This window comes from Lissotriton helveticus, chromosome 1_1 (assembly GCF_964261635.1).
Source record: "Lissotriton helveticus chromosome 1_1, aLisHel1.1, whole genome shotgun sequence".
Lineage (NCBI taxonomy): Eukaryota > Metazoa > Chordata > Amphibia > Caudata > Salamandridae > Lissotriton > Lissotriton helveticus.
The window spans coordinates 1,470,102,702-1,470,127,317 of record NC_136057.1 but is presented as its reverse complement, the minus strand read 5'-3'; the positions used below and the strand labels follow the sequence as shown (position 1 = coordinate 1,470,127,317).

General features: G+C 45.4%; 1 protein-coding gene across 2 annotated transcripts in view; it reads left to right on the top strand.

Moving 5' to 3' along the window:
- Positions 1 to 24,616, top strand: part of ERBB3 (erb-b2 receptor tyrosine kinase 3) — a 222,027-nt gene that overhangs the window by 118,787 nt on the left and 78,624 nt on the right. For both annotated transcript variants that reach the window (XM_078686285.1, XM_078686283.1), the window contains exons 3-4: positions 8,285 to 8,471; positions 22,434 to 22,559. In XM_078686285.1, coding sequence (XP_078542411.1) covers positions 8,285 to 8,471; positions 22,434 to 22,559 — 313 coding nt within the window. The remainder of the gene's footprint in view (positions 1 to 8,284; positions 8,472 to 22,433; positions 22,560 to 24,616) is intronic.

Here is a 24,616-nt window from a genome sequence, read left to right as displayed (position 1 = left end):
GCAGTTGCTCCTCAGAAGGCCTGCCATACAGTTATTGAGCATATATAATACTGGTCAGCATGACTACTACTCTCTGTATGCGGGACGGTGACGTATAGGTGGACAACACCAACGCTTCTCAGTTAAGCTGCTATGCTCTTCGAGGTACAGGGCCGAAACTTCACAGAAGGGCTCCTACACCTTCCATAGACCGTATCAACACTTCCCAGCAGGGGTGTCATACTTTGCACGAACAGTACCAGTACTTTCCAACCCAATGTCCATACGGCTGTTGGACTATGACAGCACTCATCAGCAGAGATGCCATAATGCTATAGGATGGTGCCAGTTTCTGTTTCTGATGGCTGAGTGGACAAGTGCCTTCAATGCAAGGATATGTTTTGATCCAGGGGCCACAGGTTTACATCCCTGAATGTCCACTCGGTCTTTCATCCTCCTCTGTTCAATAAAATGAGTACTAGTCAGTTGATCAACAACAAAAATCTGTCAACAGTATCGATAGGCCCTCAAGGGCCCCGAGGGTTTGTAGGAACATTGCAAAGGCAAAAGATTTAATTTTTTCTCAGAAGAACTGAATATTCTCATTACCGAACAACTCTGTGAGGGAATGGACAGAGCTTCCGACTGACTCGTGTTATTAGGGTCACCCTCTGCTGATCAAGGCGTTGATTGCGAACACTTTGAATTCGGGGCAGTCACTTTTCCCATCAGTAGCACTGGTTGAAAATCCAACCTTTTGCAGTGGCTGAAGTTGGCTGCATGGCATGATTCTGGTTGGCCATGGTAGGTAGATACTCCTGGAAAAAGGTGCTGATTTATTTCCCACACAGCAGCATCCATGCTGCAATATTGACCAATAATGCCCTCCTGCTGTGCAGGATGTGCATAGTCTGAGTTGAGCACAGTAACCCAAACCTCCCATCCTATATGGCTGGGACATTTATTAGAAATGACTTTTATTAATGCCACTTTGTCTAATGAGGTTGCTTACATTTAGTACAGTACAGACATGTGCATGGATAATGAGGGAGAGCCAGGCTGGGCGCACAGGGCTAGGCGATGAGAATGAGCCAACCATCAGGTCTTTACACAAAAGATCATTTCAATTTTCAATCCTTTAAGAAATAAAGGGTTTGTTTTGGAACGTGCTTTATAGCATGGATACAGAATTTTAGTGCTATTGTAGGGTTTTGGCTTTTTAGTTTGAACCACAGCCTTTGTTATGCTGTTTTTCCATAACCCCGCCCTCATTGTCTGGTAATGACAGTGACTGCCTTTACAGCCAGGTCTTATGCTCCATGTCAATGTCCCTACTTCTGAATCCTATTGGCATTCTGTGTTTAATTTTGGGTTTAACCCAGTCGTTGTCCTCACGTCCCTTTGTCCCCACGCTCCAGTATCAGTCCATAAACTAATGTCATTGTCCCCATGAATAGGTCTGTTTTGCTGTGCCCTGTGCTTGTTTTACTGTGTTGTCTTGCCGGTGTTCTAATGCCCGTGTCCCTCTGACATTGCCGCCTTGGCAGTGGGAGTGTCCCTATTCCAGTGCATTGTGTTCATTGCACCAGGTCACGTCAGTGTCTCCTAGGCAATGCCAACGTCACAGCCTCAGCATCCCTATGACGGTGACACCATGCACATGCTGCCATATCAGTGCTCCTGTGCCCATGTCTGCATGTATATGTCACCTAGTCAGTCACTTTTCCATACTCATTGACCTGTCTTACCTCCCCATGCTAAGTCCCCCCTGCCAGCTTCTCTGTGTCAGTCTGTCCACGTCAGTGGCCATTGCCAGTCTCCACGTGTCTGTGCCCCTCAGTCAGTTTCCAAGGTCAGTTTATCAGTGACTGTCCGCGTGCCAGTGTCTCAGGATACTAGGCAGGACAGAATGTAACACGTCGCCACCCACAACTTGATCTGGCAGCTGTGAGAGACTCTGCAGCAACCCGTGACGAGCAGGGAGGGAGGGGCCTAAAGTTGGGGACACTGCAACGAGATGCTTCTATACTGTACTGTGCGCTCACACACACTCGCTCGCTCTCTCTAAATGCGACATTTCATACCTGAGGAGACTTTGCATTGAACCAGAGGAGATGTTTGCGTTGAACAGCAGTAACCAATTGATGGAAATGAACTCACCCAGCTATTTGGATTGAGGGATAACATCAAGGTTAATCATTCATTAGAGGCCCACCAAACAAGTATCCTAGGAACACATGTTATTCACACATTCACCTTCCTTAAGTTTTATCGATCCATTAGTCTTCATTGATCAGCCAATACTCAATAGTAATTCTTCTTCAAGTTTTAATTTTCTTCCACTCTAGAAAAAGTCAAAAAATTGCATTAGTGGTATGATCAGTTGTTTCTCCGAACTGAATAGATGATTGTTCAGAATGCCGACGTAACTGTTCACCGTTTTTTCAAATCACACCCTACAGTTGTTCGTCACAATACAATATCTTTGAGCAAACCTTCTGGATTTCATTCATTCAAGACTAAAAATGCAAGGATTCATGCATTCAAGACTAGAAGCTCTTTCTGTGCACCTTTGTCGTAGGTACCTCTGCAGTCAGGTGTGTCCTACTTCGGATTCCTCTCTCACTTGCTCCTACTTTTGCGAATTTTCAAATTACCAGTCTTCTTGTCGAGATATGCGCTAGTCAATTTTAACCACCACTAGCTAAATGGTTGTACATAATCCATGTTCTTTCCCAAGGTACCACATTTACCGTGTGGTGTCCTCTTTGGGTGATATTCAGAGTAATTGCCTTTATTTCTCCTTCCCTGCCTGTGAACCACATCAAACCACATTGACTAGGGGGATGCTGGGCATGACTCCTTCTGTTAGGTGAGCTGAATCCCTTTGGAAACCAAATCTCGCAAGATCCAAGATGGCGGTCGCCATGCCTTATCACCGCAGTGTGTTTTGGTTACCTCGCTGTAAGCTGCGGGGAACCCAACTGTTAACAAAAGGTTCATAATCAGGGCCACTGGATTTATGTGGCAGGAGAGGGCCAAATTCTGCGGCAGGGTTGAGTAAATGATGTGGTACGAAAAGGCAAATTATGTGGCATAATGCAGCACATTTTGTAACAGTATTACTACATTATTTCATCATTTTTAAACTTAGTAACACTTTCCGGGCCTTGTTTGCATTACATTAGTACAAATTTAACATACAAATATATTAATAGGCAACCCTTTGCAAAGGTCCTTCCGCTGCGCTGCAACACGTGTTGTCGCATTTTGAGTAACTGTGGAACCGTTTGAGCTGGAAACAAAAATATTGTTTGTTGAAGATTATGTGGCAAAGCGGCAAATCTATAATCATGCGAAAATCGCAGAGGCCGCACCATCACATAATTCCAGTGGCCCTGTTCATAGTGTCGTTGGCCACAGGCTGTAGAACACCTCCCCACCCTGCTGCCGGAATTAACCCGGTGCAAGTTCAAGCTTCCTTCATTGCTTTGTACTTGACGAATGGGCTTGACATCACAGAAGTAGCTGGTGGGTTTCAGATTCTTAATGGCATCGGATAGTTTTCCAGTGGTAAGCAGGGTGAAGGATCCCCATGTTTGTATACACATATGAGCCGGAAGTGGGGAAAGGAAAGTTAGCTTGAAACTGAGCCTGATCAAGTTAAGATTTTCCCAGAAAAAGTGATTGAGGAGATCCTCTCATCTCTCTCTGGAGCAGACTGGCAAACTGCTGTCGGCAGCGGTTAAACGCTTTCTGAGGTGCCATCAGAGGGATCTTGTGGCATTAGGTTGAATTAAGCTCTTCACTTTTCTTGTGGGTGCACATTTATGTACTGACTGCTCTGAGATGGCGGATGTGGTTCAAAGGAAGCCTTTTCTCTCTATTTTAATGGCCGTTTCATTTTTTTTAGGATGGGCAATATTAGAACGAGAAGTTGGCCTGAATATCAATAGATTGCTTAAGAAATTGTAATGCCACTGATATTATGGAAACCTCGCTCTGCTTTATGCGAACAAGGGAAATGTACGCGCCCCCCACAGGTTGGCGAGCAAAAACGTTCACGATGGAGGTGCAGTGGGCACCCCACTCTCCTGGGCCACAGTGCTACTGTACGCGCCGCACTAGTGATAGCTACACCCCTGAGTGGGAGCCTCGAAGCCCTGAGTTTTAGTCCCACCCTTACTTAAAGGAATGGACATGTTTTGCTTTGGAAAACTTTGCTTTATAATGCAGGGGAAATCTCTCACTTTAACTTGCCTGCTTTAATTGGAGGTGTTTGATGTTTGAAATTCGCTATTTAATTAAATTTAATAGCAGGTCACTTGACCTTCCCGCCCTGACTGCGTGTTTTGGAATGGTGAGGCCAGACATCAACACAGGATGGTCAAGCCCTCGTGGGTACCCCAAGGCTACGGCCGTGGAAGGAGGGCTGAGAAAATATCAAAAGGATAAAGAAGGGATAGGAAACTGTACAGGCAGAGAAGAGGATGGGCCCACCTTCCATGGCACTGAAGCGCGCCACCTTTTAAACATATGTGCAATGTATGCGTGCGTGATCAGGTAAAATGTGAGTGACAGCTGAAAAAGCCAATGAATGAAGAGGGCCCACAGTACTTCTATGTATGTATACATGTATGCGCTTTTTATTTTTTTGTTTTTTTGTCATTGCAGGACGCTCACAAGATAGTCTGTCTGAAAGGGGTTCTTTGTTTCGGGCTGCAAACATAAATGGGTAGAGGTAACTTGGAATAGGAGTGATCAGAATTAGTTTACAAGGTGGGGGAAAGTGACAGGATTGATTCTGCCCAAGCTCAGCCTATCCGTCAGAGGCAGCCCCGGGGTGTCCAAGTGGGTCCAGAACAACCACAGCCATGTAATATTTTTCGCACACTTGACCATTATATTAGTGCAGTCCAGTTGTATTCATTGGGCCAGAGTCACAAAACGCCACCATTCCTGAAAATCAAGAGCAGTGGAGTACAGATTTATGATCTCATACCCAGTATAGGAAATGGGAATCTACGCATCGACACATATAAGCCCTATGGGCTCATACAAGGCACTGCGTATCGTAAGCATGAATGCGGGAGCCTATTCATGGGAGTAGTCTCAGTTACCATAGTTGCGTGGATCATGGGGGGCAATGCATAATGCAGAAGCATTCACGTGCCCGCTGATGTGGCATGCATCGAAGGATGGGTTGAAAATGTGAGCTGGCCTTCTGTCCACACTGCCCATCCCACCCACAGCCTGCAGGTCCTGTTCGTGACTCAGAATCTGGGGTGCAGAATTTGGGGCTGGGTAATTGCGGTGTGCACTTTGCACCCCGGAGATGTGCGAGCATACTTATTGATGGGGTCACTGTAAGTAAATTCCTTTCGTGTCAATACTCTAAAAATCTTGTGTGGATGCTGCCCTCGTGGACCTGCGTTGGACACCTTTGCACTAGCTACCTGAGTACCTCTCTGCTTCTCTACTAACACAAACACCTTTCTGGATGACACAAGGCCTTGAATTTGTAGTCCTTAATACCAGTGGCATAACTTAAAATGTTAGCCCCCTTGCAGAATGTGACCAGGGGCCCCTGGAACTCTCGTATCTCAAAAATATTAATTGGCCTTGGGCAGATTGAGGGCTCCCCTGTGTTACGCCCCCGCTTGATACCATGAAAAGTTCCTGTCATTCTGCACTGACCCTTTGGCCATGCATGCGTCATGCACGCGCCCCGATGCACGTCAAACAGAGGACGCTGCCTATCGTTGTGTAAAGCAACATAATGGGGCATTCTTAAATTGAATGGCGCCCATCAAACGCAGTGGGTAGATGTGCCCTACGCTTGAGACCAGCACAGAGGCCGAGGGAGGCGCGACTGGCACAGCTATGTCTTATTCACCGAGAAAGCACCATTTATGCTGGGGAGCAGTAGGACGGGGGTCTGAAAGTTACAATAAGTATGTGTAAACGCAGCCATAGAGAAAATATAATGTACGGAGGAGACGGCGACTAGGGCATCTCTGTATGACATCAATCCCTGATGGACGCGTAAAATATCCCCTTGACTCTCTCAGGAGAAGGGACAGACATTAATTCAACAGCGCCATGTAATATAGGGCGTATGACACTAAATCACAGCCCTTAATATGGACATACAAAAACATGCCATCCACTGCATTGCAACAGGGAGTGTATATTTGCGATTCTTACCTCCATATCTGCTTACACTGTGCTTACCTTGTGATGCAGTGGCTAGGTCGATGTAGCGGATGAATTATATTGCATGTGGTACATGACCATGTATTGAGATATTTGAGTGTTCCAAAGGGAAAGGGTTGGAGATATCGTGAAACATAAATAAATGTACTTTTTGATGCCCGCAAAAGGTTAGGCCGATGTAGTGGCGCAGCGTATTGTATGTGTCATATGACCATACCGAGGCGTGTGAGTAGTCCAAATTGAAAGAGCTAGGGATAGTGGGAAACATAAATAAATGCATTCTTTGATGCCCGCCGAAGAAGCCAGCATGGTACTCCACCACTAACAACCTTGCGTAGTCCACCACAAAAGAGCTCCGTGTGGTATTGGACTCAAATTGAATCCCGACTGCAAAATCACTGCATGTTGTCGCATAGCCAGGTATTTCCTATTTTATTTTTAATACACCGCACAGGAAAACATGATTCTTAATGGCACAAACAAAAGGTAATGTAGGTTTTGAATTAATGTAACCTGAATACATTGTTCAACATGCAAGGATGACTAAATAAAACATTTTTTTTTTAAAGAATGGAAAGAAAAAATGCCCTGGCCAATACAGCCTAGCACTGATGTACAATTTAGTTTGGTGTATATGCACACGTGGTCAAGCAAAAATGCCGGCACTCATAGTGAAAGTGTGTGAGTAGATGAAGCGGACTGACACATTGCCCTATGCTACATGCTTCGATGGGCGGAATTAAAATGTGAATGGCAGTTGAATAGACCAATGGATGAAAAGGGCTTACCCAGAGCCCTTCTTAAGAATGTATATATGTGTGTATTTTATATTTATACTGTCTCTGGACCAGACTAAGGATCGGATAGAAAGTAAGAAAAAGCGTGAGAGAAGCTAGGGATCTGAGATCATCAATTTATTTGTCAAGCAAGATCTATAGCATTTCAAATAGAAATGTGCAACATAGAAGCACTATGAGACCGTAGGGTAGTCGTGCAATTGACTAATATGGCACACAATATAACATAACCATAGACAGTTTCATTGGTGACATAACCTAAAGGAATGACGTTCCTGTATGAATCGTGGATTCTGTTGTGTGGCAGAACCATAAACTTTTTATTATAGATTACAGAAGGGATAACGTATGTGTGCCTCGTCCTTACTCTCAGTGCACCCTCAAATGATTACATGTTCAGTTTAGTGCCAGAAGTGAGAGGGATACGGGCCTCATAAGGGGCCCGATTCACGAAGGTAAACTCAGATCTGAAGTCTAAGTTTAAACTTCATGTCTAAACTTGGACTTCAGGTTTAAACTTAGACTTCAGGTTTAAACTTAGACTTCGGGTCTAAACATAAACTTCATGTTTAAACTTAGACTTCAGGTTTAAACTTAGACTTCAGGTTTAAACTTAGACTTCGGGTCTAAACTTAGACTTCAGGTCTAAGTTTACCTTTGTTAATTGGGCCCCTTAATGTTTGGATGAAAATGAAAACTCACCACTTTCTGAAACATGAATTTGCACCACCATAGGGATATTACTATGCAAGAAATTCAGATGGCGGATTGTACTCCATATTTAGGACTCCTTCAAACACGTAGAATTATTAGTTCCCTCTAAACTCTAAATGAGCCCCAAAGTGTGCTTTAGGCAAAAAGGCGAGTATTTTTGCAGAGAAGAATTTAAGGCAATCTGTTATCTTCATATTTTTAAACATGGAGGTCCATTCGGCAATCTCTAAAAACATTCTGCCACGTTACAAGTCAGGCAGAGCTGTATCCCTAGGGGTCTACTTGCTGTTGTGATTACACATTTGAAGGGGTACGGAAGCACACCTGGTAAAACGTACTAAATTTCTGCACATCCTTTTGAGATGCAGAAAGTAGGAAGGAAAGAAGCATGGCGCACGCTTGGGAGGCGGAGAAGAAAGCTGAATTGAACCAGTCTATTTTGGGTCTTGCGTGATTACCCTGATTCAGTATTTCCGCATCTAATTACCGCACACCTCGTAATGAGGCTAATTGACTCAATTCAACTTGTTGCCTTAATCTGTTTATCTATCATTAACTCATTCATTCATTCATTTCAGACCATTCGAGAGGTAACGGGGTATGTGCTGATCGTGATGAACACATTCCAGTACCTGCCGCTTGAGAACCTACGAGTGATCAGGGGGACCCACGTGTACGATGGCAAGTTTGCCCTCTTCATCGCCATCAACGCCCAGGTCAACGGCAATCATGGTCTTCGCCAACTGGGTTTCACCCACCTGACAGGTGAGGGGTAGCGCACATGGATGCTCCTCAGTGCTGCCCAGTGAACGTCAATGCTCCTTAATGTACCTCACTCCTGACCTGAGGCATCCCTTTGTATTGCAGCTCTGAGGCACCACTCTTCTGATGCTACTGAATTCTGCAACACTGTTGTCCTGTTGTTGCAACACTGAGAGCTGCATAGAGCTGCACCACTCCTGCTAGTCCAGTCCCTTTGTCTGGGCACTCCTACACACAAATACACTTCCAGTGGTATTTTTACTGTCCAGCTACAGGCAGCACTTAAGCCATCCGCTAACTACACAGGGCACTGGCATATCGCGGGTGACATTTCATTACTTTGTCGTGATATAAACTAGTGCCTACAATTTAATAGGCATGATCTAATTGTGCCACTGTGTAAGCTCCCACCGTCAATTGAGAATGTAAGTAAAATGTGCTGCTTTTGCTAATGCTTTTTTTGGTTTTGCCTTAGTTAGATGCGGTGTGCTTGTGCAGTGTTCGCCCTTTTGAAAACACATTGCCAAGAACCCCGGGATTACCCGAGTTGACTCCCTTCGACATAAAAAAATGAGAAAGAACATGCCATCTTATTCGAGTTTTATATTTTACTTTTTTTTTATTTCAAACGATTTTATTAGAATTTTTTTTTTTTACATTATCAGTACAGAGAGAATGAAGGCAATACTGGTCATGTTATAACGCCGTTGGGGTTACAGTTAATGATAGTTATTTCATATAGCTCCGACATAACCCAAGCGGCTTTGAGAGGGCTTTAAAGTGTAAGGGACTGCTTAAGACAAATATGTTTAAGTATAAAGCTGAAACCATTAGTGACCACAGTGCATAAACAAGTATAGTGTATAACATTTGGGAAACAAAAACACATTTCACTGATTCACTTTGTGGGTCACATATTGTGGTGCAGCATCTAGACATAGAAGGTATGCACACGTCAGATATCTTTGTGCATACATTGATTAATAGAATACATAGAATAAATTGATACATCGAATGTAGTGTATTTAACGGTGCAATCACAAGCGGTATCTTATTGAGTAAGGGGAAGCTAGAGACAGCCCTTAAGTGACAAACAATGGTTCAGAAGTACAATCCTTACCAAAAGTACAGTCCTCTATACAAACATAGAAGAAACATAAAACACATACAATTCATGTTTTCTTGCACACAAAAAATTGTGAGATGTAGGGTTCTGTTGGCTGTGCACAGCCCTCAGAGGTCAATGTCTTTAAGTAATGTGGTTTATTTTCTGTCTGACTAAAGAAAAGAAGCAAACACCCACTGGCCTGATGTGTTAAAGGGTTTTACCCATTCTGTGTCTATGGTGAAATGCATTGATACATGAGGGCCCACATGGAGGGAAAGAGGTTCCGGGTAACTTTGTTACCTTGTTCTGGCGGAGTTTGCAGACACGACAACATAGGTGGGAACTGAAAGAAGGTGAACAGTGCTCCGATTGCTGTTGTTTTGAATCAAGCACTCAGAAGCTATCCAGAAGGGGGCTGCAGCCACACCTCCCAACTTCCATCCTCTTCAAAGGGATACCCCTGCAGCAAAGAAAGGTAAATCATTCAAATGTGGCCAGGAGCCTACCACTAGCTCAAGAAACACCTGAAAGCCAAAGGCTTTAAAGGGTTCTGGACCATCAAACGCTATTGCTTGGAGCCCAGATAGAGGTCAAGGACTTTCAGTGGGCGGGAGCACCCTTTAGCATGTTACCAACAATCCTCCCAGTGTAATATGGTACATGCAGTTTACAAAAGCATTTGTACTGACAGATGTTAGGTTTACACCACCAAAGTTAAACTTAGCATGGTAGGGTATATTTTTTTAAGTTCGAAAAGAATTTTATTAGTCAGAAAACAAGGTATCATTCATTTCATAGACTTTTATTCGGTTACCACTTATTATTGCAACCATAAAAAGTACAATAACATTAAAAATAAGCATTTATAAAAACTTTTACAAACAAATCAATCATGTTATACACGAAAAAAGAAAACACATTTACTTGTAAACGTTAGCTAAAATATAAATTACTCATAATTACGTCGATATTTGGTACAAGATTTTAAAAAGTTAGCTGTATACTTCGCTATAAAACTTGACTCAAGAGATTGCAGGGACAAAAATGCTGGGCGACAGGATCTTAAACCCATTAATCGCAGTAAAGGCAGGATCCAGACCTTCCTAGGAAAAGTATAATATTTACAAAAGAAAACAATATGTAATGTTGATTGAGGGGAAAGACCATCGCAGGGACAAGGAATGATTGTAGGAGACCAGTCTTGGGAATTTGGAAAGGTTACAAGACGGAAAAAAGAATTAAAACGAAACCTTGTCAAAAGGTACTTTTCATAATTGTTCAGATGGAAGGTCAAATAAGGTTGAATACCCAGATAGTTCTCAACAGCAACGATTTGTGTGTTTGCGGGTTTCACCGATTCCATCGAACATCGAAGAGCTCTTAAGTGGCACAAGCACAGCTTTTTTAGTTCTTTCCTCGAGATGTCGCCCATACTGGGTGGATCCTGGAAAAAACTGCTACGGCCCATGCCGATTCCGTTCTGGGAAGGACATGGCTTTTGTAGTTCGGACTGGACTGTTCCCATGGGGCAACAGGGTCAGAGCTGATTTGCATATCGCCATTGTCTAACCCAGGGTGGTGTGGAGTGCAAAAAAACGATGGATTTGGGCCCAGATCTTTTGACTGGGGGAGTGTGTGACATTGATCCACATTCAGTCCATCACTTGTTGTTTTTGCAACGGCCCATGTCCCGACAAAAGTTCCTTATATATACAAGCCAGGGTATTTTTTCCCAGTTATCAAGGTCTATACAATCCAAAATTAATGAACGTGTTAAGTGGCACTCCTCTTTAGTCCATATGCGGTGCCACAAAAGCATGGGTTGGCAGCGAATGATGTCCGTGATGTAATCCATACCCAATTCGGCTAGCGAGGCATAGGTTGGGGCACTTTGTGGTAGGGCCAGCAAATACTTAACAAACCCATTCTCAACAGTTTGAAGTGGGTTTATTGGACCATAGCCCCAGACCCCTGCTCCGTACGTTGCCACGCTGTGACACTTTGCATAATAAATAGTAAGAAGTTCAGGAGGAGCCGGTTTCCCCAGTTTCCTTGAAAAGGTAACCAGGGCTGCCGTTGCTCTCTGGAAGAGCAACTTTTTGCTTGCCACAGCCTGCCGCCAGCTCAATGAATCGTCCACCAAGATGCCCAAGTAGGGATAGACGTGGGTTCGTTCAAGCTTGATTTTTTCAACAAAGATAGATTTAGGGCTCTTAATTTTTGGGCCGAGGTGCATTACAAATGTCTTTTTTATATTGACCTTAAGGTCTAAGGATCCCATGTAGGAACAGTACTTGTTGAGCTGTACTTGCAGTTGGGTCAACGTCCTAGCAAAGATGACAGAGTCGTCCGCGTATAGCAGCGTTGGTATGGGGCGATGTTTAATTTGTGGAAGGTCCTGGCTCCCTTCTAGCATAGCTGACTCCAGACCATTAGTATATAAATTGAACAGGAAGGGAGCCAGTACACAGCCCTGCCTAACCCCTTTGGTAATTGAGAAAGGGGGGGAAAGTTCTCCATTGATCCCGAACCTAACTCTTGCCGTTGCATCCGAATAAAGTTCGCGCAAGAATGCAATGAGAGCGGGGTCGACCCCTATTTCCCCGAGCAAAGCCCATAGTTTGGGGTGCAGGACACAGTCAAAGGCTGCGCTGAGGTCAACGTATACAAGAAATAGGTGACCCCTTTTGGCACCCACGTACTTCCCAATCAGAAGGGCGAGATTCAGGGCCTGCTCCACAGTCCCAAGACCCGCCTGGAACCCATATTGAAGGTCGGTCATGACGTTGTTAGTTGCTGCCCACTCCTGAAGACGTTCCAGCAGCAGTCGCCCCGCTACCTTTCCCAAGGAGTCCAGGAGGGAAATGGGCCTGTAACAGACCGGATCATTCCGGTCGCCCTTCTTGAAAATGGGGAGAAGAATAGATGTGGACCATGAGTCGATAAGACCTGTCGTTACCGCAGCCAGTACCTGGGTAAGAAGTGGGGACCAGAGCTCGATGTTATGAGTGAAAATGTCCACCGGCACCCCATCTGGGCCAGGGGCCTTGCCTGGTTTTGACGCTTTTAAGGCTCTGACCACCTCTCCATGCTCAAATCGGATGTTTATTGGAAAGATCTTTGGGTCCGATGAGGTGGCTGCAATAAAACCCCCCTCTACGGGCTCTGTTTGGCATCCGCCAAAGATTCTCGAGAAATGGGCAACCCACTCTTCTGCTGTCACTACGACATCAAGATGTTGGACTGTCGATGGGTCTGACAGGAATGGAGATTTTACAACTCGCCAGAAGAGGCCACTATCTTTTCTTCGGCAGCTGTCATGTAGTTGTGACCACAAGTTTGCCTTTATTTCTTTACTGCGTTCTGCCCTTGCGGCCTTATAGAGCTTTCTTAGTTTAGTTATCTCATGGATGTTCCTCGGAATGTTCCGGAGAGCTGCCTTGAGGTTAGAGAGAGCTTTCCGACACCCGGAGTTAAACCAACCCTCGGCCGATGGTTTGCGTACATGCGTACGAGATAATTCCTCCTTTATTATTCCCAGAATCCTGCCAAAGCTGTCCAAGACTGTTTGGGGCGAGGAATCAGGATTTAAACAGTCATTTACACAGAGGCTGGCTTTTTTGAGAACTTTCTCCGTTACTACATCAGGATCTATTTTTGCCCACTTTACTGAAAAGCCGTTCACTTTATCCATTTTTAGCGATTGTTGTGTTAACAGGCTTATAACATTTGTATGTAGTGAAACAGATTTTGGTTGTATTGAAATGCTATTAGGGAAGTGGTCACTACTAATATCAGATTCTGTGCAAAATTTTGCTATTTGGCCCTTCATACTCTGTGAGCAAAGGATAAAATCAATTGTACTTGACAGACCCCTACCATGAAATGTCGGAGAGAAGTCAACTTGTGGGTGTACCAACTCGTTTGCGTAGTCCATCTCCAATGAGAAGAGGCTCTCGTTCAGGCAATTCCCATTAATAGTGTGTGCAAAATGGGCCAGGGGGCTATCAGTCTCATCTAACAATCCACAGTTCCCATTTCTGTGATTGGAGCATAGTGAAATATTGAAATCGCCCCCCCAAATAACGTATACAGGGAGAGACGATGGCTTATTCAACTGTAATGTTAAAAAAGTGGTAATTTCATTTAGTATCTTCACACATTCAAGTGGTTGAAGATTATTATATAAATTTACCAAGAGGTAAGTAAAACTGTTGTTCAGGTGGATTTTTAGAATTTGGTAGCAAACCTCTTCTTTTAAGCTAGTTGTTATTGTAGAGGAAAGGTTGTTTATTACATAAACTGCTAGACCACCCTTGGGTCTTCCGAACAAGCCCTGCTTTGCTGGAATGAAAAAAGTTTTAAAGCCCACCAAATGAACAGGGACAGTTAACCAAGTCTCCTGAAGACATACTAAGTGGTTCTCGTTGATTGTGTCTGCCCATGATTTTAAATTAATCTTGGAACGAAGACCAGCAATGTTCCAGAATAAAACAGATAAGGTCGTCCCCTTAGATGGGGAGGAGTTACATTTTTGGCCGTACGGGATAGCTGTGCTAACATTTTCAGTTGTGGTCATTGGCGAAGAGCTATTCCGAGTCACAATCGGGGAAGGTAATTTAAGACCCTCGGTCAGTGGAGACGACAAGTCAGGAGGATTTACAGGTTCCTCCAGATCACGTCCTGTGAGGCCATGGGGAGGAGTGAGGGATGTGAGGGATTGGGCACAGGTGGTGAGTAGTGCGGACAGGACTTTAGTATTATCAGAATGAATCACTAAAGCTCTCTCTGGCATCTCTGGAAGCCCAGGGGCCCTCTGGAACTGATTGCTGCTGTGTGGAATGGCTAACGGTCAATAGACCATTTCCAGGCAGTCGTATCTATTTCTAATGGGAATACCTTGCCATCCCACCAAAGAAGCCTGTTCCCTACAAGGATTCCAGGGCCGAGGTTCCCACTCCCTACTACTATTCCTCTGAGTAAACCAGGGACCCACATAGTTCCAGGGACACTCTGATGACTGGTCCCAATTTGGAACCATTGGATACTGATTGCTATGTATTGGGGGGTAAAAGAAGGAGAGACGATGTGCGTCAATCCCCCCTTTCTTGGCCAAAGCTGGCCATGAGCAAATGTAGTCAACAGTGGCTGGATCATCGCAATTTACTATGATACAGTCTCCCTGTATACTTTTAAGTTCGGTCCCTATCCACGGAACTCTACGTACGGTAGAGATTCTGCTAGTGTGTGGAGATTGTATTGGCCTATTTACATTAAGCCACTGTAGGACCTTATTCTGGAGAGACCAAGACGGTTCCTTTATGGTTACCGGGAGCTCCGGGACCCCCGTGAGGATGACAGTATAGGGAGACACTTCTGGGGGAAGATGGATCGGGCGTCTGGGCCTAATCCCCCTTTTCCCTTCGCCCAATACATTTGATGAAGAATGCCGAGACATTAAAGGTGGAATAGGTCTCTTATTTAATAACTGAGCTGGACCCTTATCAGAGATGGGCTGAGACGAAATGGGCTGAGACGAAGTGGGCTGCGATGGAACTGGCTGGGTAGGAATGGAACTCGGGGTCTTAGCCGTGGGCCCACTTCCAGGGATGGAGAGGGAGGGGGTTTGTGGCCCTTTAGGCTTTGTTAGATTGGTTTGGGCTTTTGTCGTCTTGGACGACTTAGGTTCGCAATCCTTTTGGCCCCCTTGAGCACCTATACTGAGAGGAATGTCTTTACCCACCCCTGAATTCGATTGACCCACACTGTGCTGATTAGATGGTTTCAGGACAAGTTTCGCAAGTTGTTTTTCGATAATCATTATACTGCGTTCTAAGGGTTGAAGATGATGTTTTAAAATTTCCCTGAAACTTGCCAAAAGCTGGGTGTTTGTACTACACAAGCTACAGATCTCCCCCACAGTGCCCGTGGTCGTTGGATTAACAGATGGATCTAATAAATTGATAGATTGAGTATTAGAGTCGTTTGAAAAGGCCTGCAGTGGCTGGACATTTGGCCTCTTTTTATTAGTTTTAGCAACTTGTTTTTTTTTTAAATTACCTTTTTTCTTATCTTTACCCTGCTTAGGGACAGCACCCTCCTTCGCCCCCATATGCTGAATCTCAGGACCTGGATCTTGAGTTTGGAGTAACTGAAGGTCTGGAGTGTTTTCAAGATTACCTATAGAATCAGAGTCTAAGGAGAGATTCGTGACTGATAAATCAACTGATTTCGGGATGGAATGGATCTCCACTAGGACGCTTGGCTGTAATAACAACGGAATATTTAAAGCCGATTGTAGCGGGGATAGCGCTGAGGCTAGGGGGCCCATTGATGACCTTCTGGCAATTGCAAGGTCTTGTGACACCCTTCGCTCAAGCAGAGAAATACACTTATCAATGCCTTCATTTGTTCTTGAGATAAATTGATCAATAGGGCCGGTGATCAGGGCGTTGGTCAAGGCCGTCTTACTTCTGCTCCCCCGTGTCATGGTAAATAAACCTGGAACTGTTCACGGTAGGTTGTGGTGGAACTACTAGCTATGACAGGTAAGAACGAATAGGTGTACCTGATGATCGAAGAGTATTTTACCAGGCACGATAGCCAAGGGGGGGTGGCCCAGCCCAGCCTGGATCAGTCTAGAACGGGCTAAAACGGGCCCGCCCGGCATCCCGCTTGCGTCCCGCGAGGCGGGGCTGGTGTTGCTTATGAGCGCCTCCTGACGCTGTCCGGGTGACGCGGCGGACCTCAAGGGCTGATGGACTGTGTAGTCCGCCCCTCGCCATGCTCCTCTCAGCGGCCCCGCTCTGATGTTTGTGGAAGCGGCGGGGCGGCGGGAGACGGCAGAAGGTCCGCAGCGGCAGGCAGTGGAGAGAACAGTCAGATTTGCGCTCTAGCAGGACGTGCACAGGTACGGAAACAATCCCCCACTCAATGGGGCTGGTGTTGCTTATGAGCGCCTCCTGGCGCTGTCCGGGTGACGCGGTGGACCTCAAGGGCTGATGGACTGTGTAGTCCGCCCCTCGCCACGCTCCTCCCAGCGGCCCCACTCTGATGTTTGTGGAAGCGGCGGGGCGGCGGGAGACGGCGGAAGGTCCGCAGCTGCAGGCAGTGGAGAGAACAGTCAGATTTGCGCTCTAGCAGGACGTGCACAGGTACGGAAAGAATCCCCCGCTCAATGGGGCTGGTGTTGCTTATGAGCGCCTCCTGGCGCTGTCCGGGTGACGCGGCGGACCTCAAGGGCTGATGGACTGTGTAGTCCGCCCCTCGCCACGCTCCTCTCAGCGGCCCCGCTCTGATGTTTGTGGAAGCGGCGGGGCGGCGGGAGATGGCGGAAGGTCCGCAGCTGCAGGCAGTGGAGTGAACAGTCAGATTTGCGCTCTAGCAGGACGTGCACAGGTACGGAAAGAAACAAGGTACCAATAAACAATACATGAAAAATTGAAGGGTAACCAAAGAAAGGGGAAAAGAAAACAAAAGCAATCAGGAAAAATGATAAAGCAAAGTTAATGACATGAGCTAATCATGGGCATTAAAGTGAAACTGAGGTAGTACAATGGTTATACACGCGTTCAGGTAAGAGTATTCAAATAACAAGTAATAATGAAGAAAAGAGGAAATGCAAAGGGTATTCAAGGTGGTTTGGAGACTTCTTGTTGGATAGGCTGTGGACGGAATGAACGAAGAGCACAGTTATCTAGATACAATGTAATAGGAAGCCATAATTCTGCACGTTTCGCAGCCATGTGGATAGGGAAGACAAAAGCAGTGTCCAGCCTATGATTGTGACAAACATTGTACCACCATGCCTTGAGGGAGATGTTAGATGAAGCCTTCCAATTAACAGTAATCTGCTGAAACGCAACAGCTAACAATAAATCAACAATACGGACATCGAGTTCAGTGTCTTCCCAACAGGGCGAGAGTCTTCCCAGGAAGATGTGAGCATGAGAGAAGGGAATGCGAGTATGAAAAATTACATTGATTTGAGTCCACACCTGTAGCCAAAATTCGTGTACGGATTTGCAAAGGAACAGCATATGAAATAAGGTAGCATGTGGGGAAGAGCAAGACCAGCACACATCCGGAGTGGTAGGAAACCTCTTATTAATGGTAGAAGGTGTATGGAGCAACCTATTGTAAATGAAAAACAGAGATTGCGTTAGGGTCGCCGCTCTGGACGATTTGCGAATCTTAGTCCATAACTTGTCCCACAGGAATATTGGCCAAGTAGTGACAAAGTCGTATTCCCACTGTTCCTCCACCTTGGACTTGGGCCTAATAGACTTGTGAACATGGAGATATTTGTAGAGAGTAGAGGCCTTGGGGGTAATACGAAGGAGAGAGTGAAGTCGTGCAGCGGAGGTGGGAGAAGAGGGAGGTGTCTGTGCTTGCAATACCCGGGTATATGTAGTCATCACCGCTGTTTTAAGTAAAATGTATTTGGGTGGTATGGTATTTTTTGACATTCGTTTCACCCTAGTTGGCATTCGCCAGAAGACTGCACTTTAAGTTTGGGGTCTTTAACCTACTGCGTTCAGGTTTCTTAAGTAAAAAACTGAAGCTCAACTACATCCCATGTCTCATCAACCATTTATACCTTACATGCAGAAACTAATAATCCTCAGTTTGAGAAAAATATCAAAGACTTGGCTATTTTAATGCCCCAATCACTATCTTATTTACAACTGGTGTTTTTTAAATGAAACAAACTAAGTGGATGGGGTCACACTGCTGGCATGTTAGCATGCAGTTTTTAAAGGTCTGCACTCCGACCCCAGAATATCTATGGGAAACAGTATAGTGGACAGTAGCGGTTGGTAGGAAACGGTGGCAGGTGGTCGGTAGAAAATAAAAAATAAAGAAAATGTACTTGCTGGTCACGTCGCCAGCCGTCGCCTCTCGTCCAATTCTGTCACAGGAAGCACCTGGGCTCTCATAAGCCACTCACAACACTGCAATGCAGCATTGTGATTGGTTCCCCAACCAGGCTGTAATGCAGCCTGGGTGGAGAACATGCAAAGTGAACATGACTGTTTGGCCGGGTCAAGACAGCCGGCCAAACATTCATGCGCACGTAGAGTGTGCTTAACACTCCTCCCCATGGCCCCTGCTCTGGCCAGCCCTGCCCCTCCCTGCACCTAGGAACGGAAAAATAAAATGATAATAACAGCATTCTGTTATTATTGTATTTTTCCTCTTCACTGCTCTTAAAGCGGTGGTGTGACGCTCCTCTGCCGTCCCTGATAGTAGATCAAATATATTAAAAAATGCTGACAGGTAAGTAAGTCTAGATTTTATTTACCCATCTCCACACGTATGTACCTACGTGGTGCATACATCTTCAAAGAACATAGTGGAGTTAGGAATAGTAAACCAATACTTCCCTGTATGCATGTACATTTTGATAAATCGCCCCTTTATATTCTATCGTTCATATTCTTGTACCACAATATTCTGGGGGTTGACATTAAATTGTGCAATCTTACAAAAGTATTGGTACTAACAGTTCTTGGGATTTTGGCATAACGTATAAAGATATCGAGGTAGGATAACCTGGGAAGTGTTTCTTGCTAGCTGGCATTCACCAAAAGACAGCAAAACGTTTTTGGGGGAGCTTAACACGCTGTTTTTAAGTTTATTTGGTAAAGTACCCCCACCCCATCTACTGTCCACACTAGGGAAAGGGAAGGACCCCATGCCTCAGAAAGAGCGCACTGTAAATATACACATGGGACGGGATCCCACAAAGGCCCAATGGAGAACCATAAACATATTTTTTTTAAAGGTCAGGTGCTCTGTACTTTACAATTTTGTGGTTTGTTGGATTTGTGATGTGACTGGAATTGCTCTCTTTCAGTGAGGCTTCGGCATGTCAACTACAAAACATGTTGTTCTTGCTCATTTCAAGTTTATCCACTTGAGAGATTTCCTCTGCAAGAATGCAGTCAGGGTTGGACTTTTACACCTGTTTACTTTAGCAATCTTTTATCGCCTAGTTCTCTGTTTTCGAGCAGGGCAAAGGTTGGCCCTGTTGAGATTTGCTTTTGGGCCCCACCCATCTAACCCAGTTCCAAGAATCGGTTATTGTCTGTTTTATCGCCAGAGAGAGGCGATAGCGGCCCTGCATTCCGATTGGCCAATAAGATGTGACTCCTCAAGAACACCTCATGCTGTCGCGCCGTTCGAGTCAGACTCTGATTGGTTGACCAACCTACCTTTCTGATGCCAGAGACATTGAGGGGAGGGTAAAGCAGGTTACCATGGGACCCCAGATATCTCCTGTGGGGGGCCTTGGATCTTGGGTTTAGAATGAGGGAGCCATATTTCTGGAATATATTTGTGAGTAAACTGCCTCACTCAGAGATTTCTTGAAGAGAAGCTTAACACACGTAAACAGACTGTCTCACTTAGGGACTGAAAATTGTGCAGGTGCCCCACACAAGGATGCATCTTCACTTTACTTGTTGATCACACAACATCCCCATATGTCTTCCTGTCCACTTTTCCCTCACGCCCTAACAGTTTGTTTTTCAATTTCCTGTTATGGTTCAATCTGTTTCATCCCCAAAGGGTTGTATGTTAACTCAGTATGACTCATAACAGAAGAGGGCGGATCACCACTGCCAAGGTGAGAGCTGTACTGTGTCAGGTTGGAGTAGTTCATCCAGTTGTCCTTTTTAGGTCGAGGACTGCGTCGCACTGCGTAAGCAGTGGGGGGAGCTCTGAGATTTTATGTTTCTTAGTAAGGGAGCTTGTTTACATTCTGGTAGCTGCGGTTTTGCTTTCCTTTGTTTGTGGTCACGCTACAGATTATGGAGCTATTTGTTGCAGACAGCATTGTAACCAGTACATAAACACTTACTTAGATGTGGCTTTGAGGGCTACCCCCTGCTCATTATTGTATGCATGACTTTCTTGCTAGCTTACAATCCCTGCTTTTGTTTTTTTGGCTTCCTTCTCTGTGCTTTTATTTGTTGCTCCTTGCTTTTTGCTGCCGCACCACCACTATTCTAGCCCAGGTTGAGTACACCATTCCACTGCTGACATCAGGAAACTATTTTTAGTTTTTCAAGTTTCACAGGCATTTCATTTTTTGCACTTATTGTTTGTCCTGCTCCTTCCTCTTTTCCACTCACCAACCTTCCCATTTTCCAGTTATCCTCAGATTTCTCCTGCACTGCCTCTGCATTGCTCGTTCTCTTTCCCTCCCTCTGCCAACACTGCTGCCGTTCAGTACCTCTTTCGCTGTTCTCCGTGTCTCTCTACTTCCTTCCCATCTGCCTCCCTTCACCTCCTGAAATTCCCATACCTTTGCTCACCACTGCAGATATTGACTTTGCCAATGCTTGTAAAATTGTGTTGCATGCATTGACAAAGCCATCATCGATGAGTGGCCATTCTGGAATGTTACTTCCTGTACTGCTTTGGAAACAACATACAGCACCCCCTTCAACAGTACATACATCAGCAGTACAGATAGAATGGTTATGTCCCTTGGCTATGATAGCTATCCACAGTCCAAACAACAGAAGCTCAACTTAGTGCACAGGAGGACTCAACAATACAAATCATATGCAATGGAGCTTGGTATATCGTTCTTTACATTGAACATTTTTGACATGCTACCTTACTATGTATAAAGATGGAGGAAAAACTAAGGGCCAGATGTGCGACCATTGAATTTTGCGACTCGCAAATAGCGACAAATTGCGAGTCGCAAAATTCAATGTACAATAGTGTCTCAGACATTGTTTGCGATTCCCAGTGGTGTCGCAAATTGCATGCCTCATGAATCTTAATGAGGCTGACACAATTTGCGAACCCATTGGGAATGGCTACCAGCAGGCCACCATGTCTGGGACTGCTTTGTACAAAAAGCATTTTTTTTTTTTGCATCCCGTTTTCCTTAAAGGAAAACGGGATGCATTTAAAAATGAAAAATTAAACTTTTCAGTGCCCCAAATGCTTTATTGTGTCTGTCCCAAAGTGCTGTAACATTTCTTGTCTTGATAAAGACGAGTTTGGTCAGATTACGTGGACATTCTGTCATGCCTTTACTTTAACGTTTTAACTGTACCTCATGGAGTGCAGCTGTCACCTTTTGTGGTCAAAGGCTGCTTTGGAGGTGTAGCGGTTTTCATGGCCTGGCACCTGGTTCTTGACAAATTATGCAACAGTATTACTGCATTATTTTCTCTGTTTAGGCTTGTTAACACTGCCTGAGCAAAGCTTCCACCTCATTAGTAACGTTTTAACACCTAAATATAGCAATAGGCAATTAAAAGGTGACCAGTTGACTTTTGCAAAGGGGCTTCCATTGCATGGCAACACATGCTGCCACGTTTATAGTAACTTTTGATCTGTTTAAATACATTTTTTATGGGTAAAATATTCAAATAATGCAGCATATGATCAATTATGTGGCATCTGCAGCAAGTGCATAATTCTACAGAAAACACGGCAGCAGCTCTTAACTCCCGTGACCCTGTGTCTATAGGTAATAAACTTGCTAATGAGGTGAAACCTTTGCCCCGACAGTGTTAACGTGTAAAAATGATAACCTAATGAAGTAATACTATCACAAAATGTGCTGCATTATACCACATAACTTGCCTTTTCTTGCTACATCACTTTGTTATCCTTGCCGCATAAATTGTTGTGTGCCTGCTGCACAGTTCCAGTGGCCCAGCCAAGCATGAGAGCAGACAGTACTCTCATCGCTCAGTGGGAGACAGTTTTGCTGATCTCGGGGTTTCTCTGGCCTACTTGCCTGCTCGGATGGGGTGAGGATAACCCTGGGAGGGTCTCCCACAAGGCTGCCAATGGATGACCCCCATTCACTGTTTGTCCCACAGAGATCCTGGCTGGCGGCGTCAGCATCAAGAAGAATGCCATGCTGTGTCACGTGGACTCCGTGGACTGGAAGGACATCGTCCGCGACGAGAAGGCCGAGGTCCTCATCACAGAAAACGGGAAGAACTGTGAGTACCCGCGGCGACCACAAGCCTAACACAGTCATTACTCTGTTCAAATCACAGCTTTTTATTCCTTTTCCGGGCTCCCCTCTTCCTGCAGCCTCTTTACAAAGAGGGACTGTACAGTCTCAACTCCGACCTTAGTCTGTCTGTCCCCTACCTGCATTTTCTGCGACATCATTCTTCCCATATTATGACCCTGAAGTGACTAAAAAGTGGCATTTAGCACTAAAGGTGCCAGCACTCCTGCATGTGTGTGCTGCGCACCACACATTGATATTTGCTGTAAAGCCGAAATAAAGTATTTTGACTGACTGACTGATTGATACTTGCAGTTTTATATTACGCGAACTCGGCCCAAGGGCATGAGTGCGCTTTTTATAAGACTCACGCGTTTTACTTGGGAGCCGGAAGTTACAACTGTTTTTTAGTCACGGCTATGGTAAAATATTTGTTCAGAGTCAAAGAAAGTTGAGTTGAGGCCGGATTCGAACTTCTAGCTTCATGACTAATCTCCTCTCCGCAAAACATTCCACATAGACATTGCGCACACACACACACACGTACCACACACACAAGTGTACGGTGCAAAAGATCAGCTAGCCCCTCCTATCCGGCGATGACACAAGCACGCAACCCTCGGCCGGCGCGTGGATATAAACAGGTGTAAGCTCACAGAGGGCTTCCGCTGAGCTTCTTGGTCTCACAGCTGCAGCGGATACACTTGATGCCGCCCCCATATGCCTGTTGGGGTTTAAGGCCTTTGACAGACCATAGGGCGACACCCCCACCCAGTGCCTGGACAGGGGTCGTAACCAGCCACGGCTCGTGCAGGGCGTTACACCGGGCGGGGACGTCAGGCAGAGGAGGGGCAGGGTGGGGGGTTGTAAAATGCGGGATATGGACGATGTCAGGTAAGTACTGAAAAAAATAAATAAAACTAATTTCGTTACCCGCGCTGCATCGCCAAATGTGATGCAGCGGACGCAACAAAATTTGTTTTTTTTTGTTCGGTACTTACCTGGCATCGTCTTTATCCCGCATTTTACAACCCCCCACCCTGCCCCTCCTCTGCCTGACGTCACCGCCCGGTGTAGCGCCCTGCACGAGCCGAGGCTGGTCGTTACATACACCATACTTACAGACACTCGTTCACCAGAACACATGCACACCACGCCTGTTATCACAGGCATGTACATCTTGCGCACAGTGAGGGAAATGTGTAGAGCGGCTCACATATACTTGCACACGACACGCTTAAGGCACACCACATATCACATTCAGAATGCACGCACTCTTAAAATGTTGGACTTTGGGAATTTTGTGTCCAATGAGAGAAATGTGAGGTGCGCAGCATTGTGACATAGCGATGAGGAGTGTTTCAAAGAAAGGAACAGACCCCCACCCCCCTAGCTGTCAAACTGATGGAAGGAATGCAGACACCAGCCCTGCCTCCTCCTTGCCAGTGGTTGCCATGAAGCAGTCTCTCCTGAGCAGCTCCTGGACCACTCGTACAAAGCATAGGAAGTGGGTGCAAGCCAACACAATCAGGTTAGGTTGAGAGGCTGCTGCTGGCCTCCAGCTTTTTTACAAGTCCTTGCCTCCTTCGTCTTACTCCTTTTGATACCACCACCAGATCTGCCAACGTATCAATATATTTCACCGTATGAGGAGGGGGTGGGAATTTGGAGGGGCAGGGCCCTGTGCCAAGAGCAACCTAGGCAACACTTTGCCTTCCATCAATCCCTCCACCCCCTCCCAAATAAAACAAGCATTTCCAATGCAATAGGTCTCACATTTACGAGAGTTTGAGCTATTGGCATTGTAAATGAAAATAGCTTAAATTCTCGCAAATGCAAGACCTATTGCATTGCAAATATTTGCTGTTGTTTACAAGCGCCCCATGCTGCGCTTTCACTTTAATAGAGGCCGCACCCCATTTTTTAGACGAGCCACGTCTAAAAAAGGAGCGCAGCCGCCATTAAAGTGAAAGCACGGTATGGGGCGCTTTTACAAAAAAAAGCATTTGTTTGTCAAGTTGACAAACAAATGCATTTTTTTGT